The sequence below is a fragment of the Talpa europaea genome (assembly GCF_964194135.1).
Source record: "Talpa europaea genome assembly, chromosome: 3".
Lineage (NCBI taxonomy): Eukaryota > Metazoa > Chordata > Mammalia > Eulipotyphla > Talpidae > Talpa > Talpa europaea.
This window is the reverse complement of record NC_140069.1, coordinates 70,169,376-70,181,379: the sequence shown is the minus strand read 5'-3', so window position 1 is coordinate 70,181,379 and position 12,004 is coordinate 70,169,376. Positions and strand designations below refer to the sequence as shown.

At 41.1% G+C, this 12,004-nt stretch overlaps 1 protein-coding gene across 1 annotated transcript; it reads right to left on the bottom strand.

Moving 5' to 3' along the window:
• Positions 1-4,624: 4,624 nt before the first annotated feature.
• MRPS24 (mitochondrial ribosomal protein S24) lies at positions 4,625-11,520 on the bottom strand (the record flags this gene model as incomplete). Its single annotated transcript, XM_084230570.1, has 4 exons — positions 4,625-4,908; positions 10,979-11,090; positions 11,334-11,402; positions 11,482-11,520. The coding sequence occupies 4 exons, from the start codon at positions 11,518-11,520 to the stop codon at positions 4,625-4,627; spliced, it is 504 nt and encodes a 167-aa protein (XP_084086696.1).
• Between the last annotated feature and the right edge of the window lie 484 nt (positions 11,521-12,004).

Genomic DNA, 12,004 nt, shown 5'->3' with positions numbered 1-12,004 from the left:
TTTGATGGTGGGTGCACTATAATGGCAATATTTGATGGGCGTATCCTAATATTACCTCAATTAAAAATAATTTTAGGGCCTCCCCTGGTGGTGCAGCAGGTGAGTGCTGGGCTGAGAAGCTGCCCGCAGCCTCTGCAGCACCGATTCGATCCCTGCCCACCAGTGAGGGTCCCACATGGCGTGCAGACCTCTCCTGCTGCGCCCGCTGCTCCCCTCAGCAGTGTACTTCATCGGTCTGCCTGTTCTGTTCCCCTCTCTGGTTCTGGTGAATTCTCTCACCCTCCCGTGCTTCTGACTGTACCCAGTGCTTGTATAAATAAATAAATCTTTAAAAAAATTTTTTTGAAAAGAAAATTCAATGCAAACTACACTAAGTAACTATACAAATATTCTACACTATATGATCACTCATATATACCCCTCTATCTACATTATACACTCAACAAAAGAAGTAACACTATCACTATTAGCAGATTCCACTAAAAAAAAACACATTAGAAATAAATCTCTATTGAAAAGTGGCAGATTACAAAATCAACATATAAAAGTCTATTACATACCTATGTACAAATAATGAACTGGAAGAGAAGGATATCAAGGAAATAATCCCATTTACAGTAGCATCAAAAAGTATGAAATAGCCAGGCATAAACAAAACAGGGAAGATGTAATACCTATCCAATAAAAATTTAAAGACATATCAATGCTCATGGTTTGAAAGAATTAACATTGTTAAAATGTCCATCTCATTGAAAGCAATATATAGATACAATGGAATTACTATCAGTATTTCAATGGATGTTTCCAAGAAACAATGAAAATATAACTGATATTTATGTGGAGCTATGAAAGACCCTAAACAGTCAAATCAATGTTGAAAAAAAGAAAAGTGAAATTGAGGTATTACACTCCCAGAGTTCAAACTATACTACAAGACTGTATTAAAAAAGCAGTATGCTATTGGAACAAAAGCAGACATAGAAACTAAATGAATAAAAACTGCAGAAATGAAACCATACCTGCATGGAAAATTATGGCTAAAGGTATGATAAAGTAGCTAAGGGTATACAATGGGGAAAAAACAAATCGTGCTGGGAAAACTGGACACACACAGCAGAAAAATGTAACTAGAGACATCTCTCTCACAATATAGAAAAATTAACTTAGAAATTAATGAAAAACTTGGATTTAAGACATGAAACTATAAAATACATAGAAGAAAAGAAAACAGGCAAAAGTCTCCATGACATTGCCTTCAGTGATGTCTTTAGGAACTGGACTCTAACAAGGGAAACACAAACAAAAATAAACAAATGGGACTACATCAAACTGCAAAACTTGTGCACAATTGCATGAACTATCACTAAAACAAGACACCTTAGTGAATGGGAGAAAATATTTACACATCGTACATCTCACAAGAGGTTAATATCCAAGATCTACAAGTATCTCATACAACTAAAAAGAAAAAAAAAGAAAAAGAAAAAAGAAAAAATGCGAACAAATAACCCAATTAAAAACAGTCAAAAGAGTTAAAGATTGGGCCTCCCCTGGTGGCGCAGTGGTTGACCGCTGGGCTGAGAAGCTGCCCACAGCGTCTGCAGCGCCGATTTGATCCCCAGCCACCAGCGAGGGTCCCACATGGCGCGCAGACCTCTCCTGCCCATCCACTGCTCCCTTCAGCAGTGTATTTCGTCAAGTCTGCCTGTTCTGTTCCCCGCTCTGGCTCTGGTGAATTCTCTTACCCTCGCGTGCTTCTGACTGTACCCAGTGCTTGTATAAATAAATCTTTAAAAAAAAAAAAAAAGTTAAAGGTATTTCGCAAAAGATGTATAGATGGTCAACAATTGAAAAAAATATTCAACATGAAATGCACAAAATTCTAAATCAAAACCTCCTCACTCCCACTGAAATGGCCCATTAAACGAGAAAAGAGCAACAACAAATTTTTGCAAGGGTGTGGAGAAAAGGAATCCTTCCTTATATGCTGTTGGTATAAATGTAAACTGCTCATGCCCCTATGGAAAACAGCATGGATATCTTACCATAGAGCCAGTAATTCCACTCTTTGGCATCTATTCAAATAAATACAAATACATGAATTTAAGGGATATAATGCAAATGCCCCAACTTAAGGGATATATACATTCCTGTGTTCATTGAAGCACTATTTACCTAGCCAAGTTATGGAAACAAACTAAGTGCCCAGCTACAGATAAATGGATTAAGCATAAGTATTCCCTGTATATTCAGCTATTAAAACTATTCAGCTATAATAGGTATTCAGCTATTAAAAACAAAAGCACAAAAAAGATGAACTCCTGCCATGTGACTTATGTGGATGGAACTAAAGGACATTATACTACATGAAATAAGTTAGGAGGAAGACAAATAGCAGATGATTTCATTCATATATAATCAAAGAAACTGACAAAACAAAACAAACCCTAAGAATATGACTGTAGAATTAAGATTACTATAGCGAATTGAAATTACTATAGTGATTGGAACAAAGTGAGAAGGGGGCATAACAGTCTGTGGGAAAGGACTATGGGTGCTTTGGTGATGATTTGTGGTCTAGTAATATACAGCTAAGGATATATGAGGCTATTCCCCTAAATCATATAGTGTCATAAACCAATATTGAACTACACGGTGTAACATATATTTCAATAAAAGAATCAGGGTCAAGATCTGGGTCCCTCTGATGGTATCAAGGAGCTGGTGAGCATCGGTGACACAGTGACAGGGTAAGATTCAAGTTCAGTTTCTTCTCAGTATGTGCATGAATTTGGGTCATGAGAATCAGGTACATAATCAAGTACAGCTGAGGTTCAGCTATATTTGATAAGCAATTAGGATAAGCAGTAGTTATAGTGAAATTCTGTCAAAGTCATGCTCTCAGGGTCATACTTCAGGTCAGTTTGTAGTAAGGTGAGAATCAAGAGGGAGAGGGTCAAATGCAAATCAAAAGTTAGGTTCAAAGTCAGAAACAGTGGCAGAGTAAAGGTGAAAAGGATCAAGGTCTGGGTCAGAGTCAGGTTTTGATTTTTGTCTTCAGGGTGTCAAAGGACTTAAATGTCATTTTTCAGGGTTGTTGAATAGAGTGAGAGTCAGATTTAAATGACTTCCAGATTCATAGTCAAGATCACAAGAATCTGGATGACGATCATTTTCAAAATCAAAGCAGGCACCAAGTTTAGTTAAGAATGAAGTTAGTCAGGGTCATGCTAAAGGAGAGGAGTAGAATGAAGTTTTCAAGGAGAAGTTCATATTGTGAGCAGGGTTACAGTAAACATGAGGGTCATACTCAGGATCAAGGTCATGAGTCAAAGTTAGTGCCAGAGACAGGATCAAGGAAGGGTCCAAGTGGATCCTGAGTAAAGTGAGGTTGAGAGTGTAGGTCAAGCTGTGGGTAAGGTCAGGGGGAGCATTACTATCAATGAGAACAAGGTCCAGCGTGAGAATCAGGGTCAGGATTAGGGCAAGTTCAAATTAAGGGTATCAGTCATGGTGAAGGTATCAAATTCAAGTTGAAGGTCAGTAATCCATGGCTAATCACCAGCAGTACATGTAGCTTTGCAGATGTTGCTTTCTGAAACACTCTCCCCCATTTACTTGCATGTCTCTCTCTCACACCTGTCTGGAATCTCCAATGCTGCCTAACCGTCCTTGAACTCTCCTAAGAGATACAAGTGCCATAAAGGCAAAGAGCTTGCAAATAATTTTTGTTCTTTGATGGATTCCAAGCACTTAGAAGACAACCAGATTCAGAGTAGGTGCTCATTTATAAACTTGTTCCATCAATGATGAGTATGCATTAAAGTAGTTCTGGAAAAAAAGTACATCTGGAAATGAAATACAAAAAACTGTTCAGTTCATGGTTCTCCTTGGGGTGGAATTACAACAAAGTTTCATGATTAATTTGATACATGTCCATATTTCTCTTTTGAAAAATTAACACTATTGGGCCTCTCTGGTGGCTTAAGGGGTTGAGCGCCTCACTGTGAAGTAGTTTGTAGCCTCTGCAGCACAAGTTCAATCCCCAGCTGCCCAGGGAGAAACCCACATGGCAAGGCAGACCTCTCCTGTCTTGCCCCACTGCCCGCCTCAGCAGTGTATTTCGGTCGATCTGCCTGTCCTGTTCCCCGCTCTGTCTCTGGTGGATCCTCTCACCCCCCACATCTCTGGTCTGTACCACAGCTCTTGTATGCATAAATAAATAAATCTTTAAAAAAAACCCAAAACACTATTACTTTATAATCACCAAAACTGAATCTTTCAATTTTGAGAAGAAACAAAGAAAAGTCCCTGATACTGTTTGATACAAGTTTCTAATTGAATGATAGCTACTAACTAAACCTCAAACAATTGGCAGTTATCCCAGGAGCTCTGGGGCCTCAAAGAAACCCTATTCTAGTTTCCTCATCCTAAGAGTAAAGACACACTGAAAAGTAAAAAGTAAGTTCTATTTATTTAGTGGCACTTTGAAAACAAAGCCTGAGTACTTCTCCATTTATACTCCCCCCGCCTTCCTGGTGTTTCTGTCCCCTGAAGAAGAGAGCTTGTTGCAAAAAAAAAAAATAAAAATAAAAAAAAAAGCGGGGGTGCGGGTTGGGGTTATCTAGATGTACTTATACACAATTTTCGAGGGCACAGTTTGGAGGTACAGATGCACAGGACACTTGTAAAAGTGAGAGAGCAGAGTTTCACTGTAGCCTATGAGGAAGTAAAACTTGTGTGCAGGCAGCTGTCTCAGCACCAGGGCACAAATCTCCACCTGGTTGGCCCGGCGCTTTAGGATAAGCTGGTCAGCCAGGCACCCTGGGAAGGTGCCCATCATGAATTTTCGCAGGAAAACATCTTCCACAGTTCGCTCTGCAGCATGGTCCTCCCCATCCAAGTTACCTGAAGAAAAAACACCACAGGGTTGGCAAAAGCTCCAGAGATAACATCCAAGAGTACTAGGCACTCAACTCTAGCTCCCAGCAGAGTCTCTTTAATTCTATCTATGGAATGAGAATAACACTTTTAAGTTCAAAATGTTATTTTACTAAATTCTCAAACCAATCTTGTGAAGTAGATACCATCAACTTTGTTTTACAATAGACGGAAGAAGCCTTAATTAGGCCACAAAACTCGGATGACTCCTCCATGTCTAGCTCTTTTCCTACACTTGACTGCCTTAAGAAAGCACTGGTCAACCTATAGGCCTGAAAGAAGAGATCACACCTACCTATCATGGCTTCAATCAGCACATGCCTTGTGTGGACCTGGAACCCCTACCTCTCTTACATTATCTTTTAAGAATCTTCATCCCTCACCCCCAACAGGACTTAGGAATCTGAAAAGGGTGGGACACGGGAATCTGTATGCTAAGTAAGTTCTTTAAATAGATGTATTTTAAATATCCAAGTTGAAAACTATCATACAGAATAAAATACAGTTGATACAGTTGATTCTAATTAATTCAAAGTAGTCATTTTCTAAAAACAAACCATGAACAATGAATTAGAGACTACTGAACCACTACTCCTAGGAGAAATACAGGGTTAAGTTTCTATAAGTCTTGGTTACACTATTTTTGCTAAAAGTTCAATACATAAACTTTGTTTTCACGTGTGTTTATTTAAGCACAACTTGTTTAATATATGTGCTTAATTACCACTGAAATCTTTGTCTAGAGCCTCCCTGGTGACTAGGGGTTAGGGCTCAGCACTATCACTACCATGGCCTGAGTTCCATCCCAGCCAGGTGCAGCAGGCCTCTCCTGTTTTGCCTACTGCTCCCCTCAGAAGTGTATTTCTGTGGATCTGCCTGTTCTCCTTCCTACTTTGTCTCGGGTGAATCCTCCTTCCATCCCACCTCTGGCTTATACACCAGTTCTCCTACCAAAAAAAAAAATAAAAAATAATCTTTGTCTATAATCCATGTCTGAAGGAAGCTCAACTAACATGCAAAATTTCTCTGTAAGGCACACCACAGTCTTCTTGTCCATAAGAACAGTGGGCAGGGGCCTCCCCGGTGGCGCAGCGGTTGAGCGCTGGGTTGCGAGGCTGCGCGCGGCCTCTGCGGCGCCGGTTCGATCCCCGGCTGCTCCCCGGCCACCAGAGGAGGGTCCCACATGGCGTGCAGACCTCTCCTGCCGCCCGCTGCTCCCCTCAGCAGTGTACTTCGGTCCTTCTGCCTGCTCTGCTCCCCGCTCTGGCTCTGGTGAATTCTCTCACCCTCCCGCGCTTCTGACTGTACCCAGTGCATGTATAAACAAAACAAACAAACAAACCAGCAAACAAATAAAATAAATAAAGCATGCCTCTATAAAAAAAAAAAAAAAAAAGAACAGTGGGCAGGACTTTACTGTGATAGGCTATTTTAAGCAGTGGAATGCACAAACTTGAAAACAGATCTCCAAAGAACACTTGTTTATAGTATGAAAGCTTAAAGAGGAAGGTCAGTTGATCAATGTGGCAGCAAAGAAATGCTACGAGTAAGTTCTCCCATAAAACCAATTAATAGGGTGGTCTTGGCGCCATCAGGGGGAAATCAGGTACCTCCACAGCCACCCTCTGAACTGGAGAGAGGGAGGGCCCCGATATGGACTCAGCAGGGAAGTGCATCCTGAAAAAGCCACCACAGGCCTCCAGTGCCTGGCCACCTGAGCTGTGGAACTGGGGTACATGTCAGCCATCCACGTAAACTGCAAAAACCAGGAAGGTGCAGTCTCTGCACCATCAGCGGGGGAAGTCAGGGACCCCCACAACCACCCTCTGGACTGGAAAGAGGGAGAGCCCTGAAACAGACTCAGCAGGGAAGTGCATGCTGAACAAAGCCACTGCAGACCTTTGACGCCTTCCTACCTGAGCTACGGAACCTATCTGAACTAGGGCACAGGATTCGTCATCAAAGTGAACTGCAGGCACACCAGGAAAGCATGGCCCTTGCGTTATTGTTGCAAGGCAAGAACCCCACAATCCCCTTTGGGAACCCAGAGAGAGATGACTCAAAAAACGAACCCAGGGAACCCATGATCCCCTTGTGGAAATGAGTAATTAACAGAGGGAAGGAATCTTCAGCGACAGCATCCACCAACATACCTATGATATCACTACTTCATGGAGATTGAAATACACATTATTGGAAGACTACTGGGTCAATGTGGAGAACAAGGAAGAAATTAAAAAATACCTTGAGATGAGTGATGATGAGGACACAACTCTTCAGAACATATGGGACATAGGCAAAAGCAGTTATAAGAAAATACATAGCAATACAGATTCACATCAAGAAACAAAAAAGAACTCAAAGAACAACCTAACCCACCACCTTAAAGAACTGAAGAACAACAAAAATATCCAAAAGACAGAAGACGAAAGGAAATAATAAAAATCAAAGCAAAAATAAATGAAATAGTACCTAAGAAAACAATTCGAAAGATAAATGAAACTAAAAGTTAGTTCTTTGAAAAAATAAACTAGACAAACCCCTACTCAGGCTCACAAAAAACAGGAGACAACACAAATAAATAGGATCATACATGAAAGAGGAGACATCACAACAGACACAGCAGAAATCAAAATAATCAAAAATTACTATGAACAGTTATATTCAAACAAATTCAACAATCTAGAAGAAACAAATTCTTACAACTTTACAATCATCCAAAGCTAAATAAAAAAGAAATAAAATAGCTAAACATACCAATTACAAGCACTGCAATTGAAACAGTAATCAAAACCCTCCCCCCAAAAACAAAAGCCCAGGACCAGATGGATTTACAAAAGAATTCTACCAAACGTTCAGCAATGAACTAGTGCCTACACAAACTCCTTCAAAAAATTGGAAAAGAAGGGATAATACCAAACACGTTCTATGAAGCCAATGTTACACTAATCCACAACTGAACAAGCACGTCACCAAAAAAGAAAACTACAGGCCAATCTCTAATGAATACTGATGCAAAGATCTTCAACAAAATCCTGCTGACCTGAATCCAACAATGCATCAATAAAAATTCACCACGACCAAGTAGGATTTATTTAGGGGACACAAGGATGGTTCAACATTGGAAAAGCAATTATTTGTTGATGCTGAGAAAGCAGTTGACAAAGTTAACATCCATTTAGGATAAAGGCCCTTGAAACTCTTGGGATAGAAGGAACATACTTCAACATAATGAAGGCCACATATGACAAGCCCATAGCCACTATCACTCTCAATGGTGAAAAGCTGAAAGCCTTTCCCTTAAGATTTGGAACAAGACAAGATGTCCACTCTCACCACTGCTTTCTAATATAATGATGCAAGTCCTAGCCAGAGCAATAATTATGACAAGAGAAAGACATACAAGGAATCCAAATAAGGAAAAAAGAAGTAAAACTATCACTATTGGCAGATGATATAATATACATAGAAAATCTTCACAGAAAAACTAATCAAAATAATCAACCACTTTAGTAAAATAGGACACAAAATCAACACACAAAAATTAGTAGCTTTCTTACATGCAAACATGTATCTGAAGAAACCAGGAAAACCATCCCTTCTATAATTGAAACAACAAAAATCAAACACCTGGGAATAAACCTAACAAAAGAGACAGAGGACCTATACAAAGAAAATTATAAAACATTGCTAAAAGAAATAAAAGAAGACACAAAAAAATGGAAAGACATCCCCTGCTAAATGATCGGAAGAATTAACATTATCAAAATGGCCATCCTACCAATGGCAATTTACAATTTCAATGCTATTCCAATAAAAGTTTCAATTACACTCTTCAAAGAAATAGAACAAATATTGACGAAATTTGTATTGAGCCACAAAAAACCCCAAATAGCCAGAGCTCTCCTGGAAGGAATGGAGGTATCACACTCCTAGACTTCAAACTATACTACAAAGCCATAATAATTAAAATAATATGGTACTGGAACAAAAACAGAAACACAGACCAATGGAACAGAATAGAAAGCCCAGAAATAAACCCACACTTATATGGACAACTAATCTTTGACAAAGTAACAAAGAATATGCAATGGAACATGGGCAGTGTGTTCAAAAAATGGTGTTGGGAAAACTAGACCACCACATGCAGAAGAAAGAAGAGACCTCTCACCATGCACAAAAATCAACTCAAAATGGATAAAAGATCTGGACATAAGACCTGAAAGCATAAAATATATAGAAGAAAATATAGGTAAAACACTATAAGACATACATCTCAGTAACATCTTTAAAGACTCCTCACACAAAGCAAAGGAAGTCAAAGAAAAGACAAACAACTGGGATTACATCCAATTGAAAATCTTCTGTACAGCCAAAGAGACATTAACCAAAACAGAGAGACACCCACTGACTGGGAAAAAATCTTTGCACTCCATACAACTGACAAGGAACTGATCACAAATATATACAAAGAACTCAGAAGACTGAACAAAAACAAAGTAAACAATCTAGTCAAGTAATGGGCAAAAGAACTTAAAAGACACTTCTCCAAAGAGGAAATGCAAATGGGAAACAGGCATATGAAAAAATGTTCAACATCCCTTATAATCAGGAAATGCAAATCAAAACCACAATGAGATACCTACCACCTTACACCAATAAGAATGGCACATATCAAAAAACTAGTAACAACAAATGTTGACAAGGGTGTGGTGAAAAAGGAACTCTCCTACATTGCTGGTGGGAGTGCAAACTGGTCCAACCACTATGGAAAGCTGTCTGGAGGTTCCTTAGTCTACTAAAAAATGGAGCTACCATATGACCCAACAATTCCACACATAGATATCTACCCTAAGGACACAAAAACATTGATTCAAAAGAATACCTGTACCTCTATGTTTATTGCAGCACTATTTATAACAGGTAAAACCTGGAAACAGATGCCCAAAAATAGATGACTGTATCAAGAAAATGTGATATATATACATAATGGAATACTATTCAGCAATCAAAAAAGATAAACTCATGCAATTCGCAGCAACGTGGTTGAAGCTAGAAAGAATTGTGCTCAGTGAAATAAATCAGAAGGAAAAAGAAAAATATCGGATGGTTTCACTTATAAGAGGAATATAGGGGAGCCAAATAATGTAATAGGGGAAAAAATAGTAATAATACAAAACAGAACAAAACAAAACAAAAACAGACAATTATAAATCAGAGACATCTTGCAGAGCAGGAGGGAGAGGCATCAGAGGGAGGAGGGAAGAGCACAAAGGACTATGGTGATGGTACATGGGTGCATTGGTGAAGGAAATTCTGTGCGTACTACACCTGAAAGGGGAGCAAACATTGTTTAAAAATGAACAATGATGTAAAAAATATGTAAATACACAATTAAAAAAAATGAAAGCTTAAAGATGGCAAGGCCATCTCTTCATCAAGAAACTCAGCTACAAAGCAAACCTGGGGTTGCTGCTATGCCCATATCTGAGAAAGCACCAGATAAGGTAAATTTTAAGTATGGATTCTGAGAATAATGGAGGTCAAGTGAATATACCTGCAGAGAAAAAATTATGCCTCAGGGAAAACTACAATGTTTAGAATATACTCTTGGTCATCCCATTCTTGGTGGTTTCACTCCTTCATGGCCTCTGAGCTATTTTACATCTCTGTAAATGTTACAGAACTGATAACAATGCAAAATAATTCTTGTCTTTAGATATGAAAACAATTTCTGTTGTGGTCCAAATGAGTCCCTGCTCCCCATAGAAAAGGCCGGCTTTGTATGCCTTTCAAATAACATTCAACATTCCTTATCTAGATGTCTGCTTTTTTACTTCTCCTTTGAAGTTGTTTAACTTATCTTACTGGCCCATTGATAACTGAGGTTAATAAAGCCTCTGACAAGTGCTCATTTCGAGTTTATGTGACAGTAACGATTGCGAATGCTTCCTTTCTTGGGGCCTGGTGTCAAATGGCCAGCTCCCCAAAAAGTCCTGGTTCTCTCCTGTCACAGATACAGGCATCATCTTCTTACCTGTGTGCTGGGAAAGCCAGGCCTTGCGATGGGCGATGTGGTGCGGCGCATGGGCCTCTTCGTAGGTCACTGGCTTGTCTCCCTTACCCACTCGAACTCGGGCCGCCCGGTTCTAGGGAAAAAACGGGGGGGCGTGGCTATGGCGCCCACCGCGCCCCGGCCGCGCTCTAGCCTGAGTCCAGGCCTACGGTTCTGGGCTCTCGCCTCGCCAACCAACATCCCTCGAGGCCGCCCCCAGGTCCCGGGTTTCAGCCATCCCTCACCTAGGCCCCTCCTTACTCCTCACCCCTCCGGCACCTCCCAGCCCCCGAGTCACCTCCCCAAAGCCCCGGTCCCTCGCCGCGACCGCACTCACCTTGGCGCAAGCCGCGCTAGTGTGCAGGATCCGCCTGGAGCAGGGCGGCGGGCGGATCCAGGACCGCATCTGTTGGGAGAAGGGGCGTGAGACATAAACTAGGGCTTCCCAATTCCACCTCCAGGTTCGACCGGCATTGCCCACTAACCTGCTGCGCGACGGCGCCAGCGCGGAAAGCCGCCGCCATCTTAGGCGGAGCGGACAGGCGGAGACGCCGGAGCACCGCCCCGCACGCGAGGGGCGGGAGGCGGGGGGCGGTGCTGGGCAGGCGGCGATGTGGGGGCGGGGTGCTTGACGGCGAGCGGCGCGTGGGGGGCGGGGACTCTCCGTTGCCGGTGGGGAGACTGGGAGCTTAGTGGTGCTCCTCCAGGACTTTCTCCGCTGACTTATGCAGCTTAGCCTTGCACTTTTCATCCCCGCTTTTGTGGTTGTTAACGTCCTCGGTTCAGATCCTGACATTTGATGAGCAAAACTAGGTAAGCAATGGGTGTCTTGAAGAGGGAGACGGTCTAGGGGGGAAATCTTAAACTTAAAAGAAAAAGTAAACCCACAAATACCCACAAATGAAGAAAAAATGTGTTTTTGAAAGGGGAAAAAACCTGGGGGACTATGAGTCACTTTGTTAAGTTCACCACAAGCTTAGCTAGCAGAACACAACTCAAAATCAGACA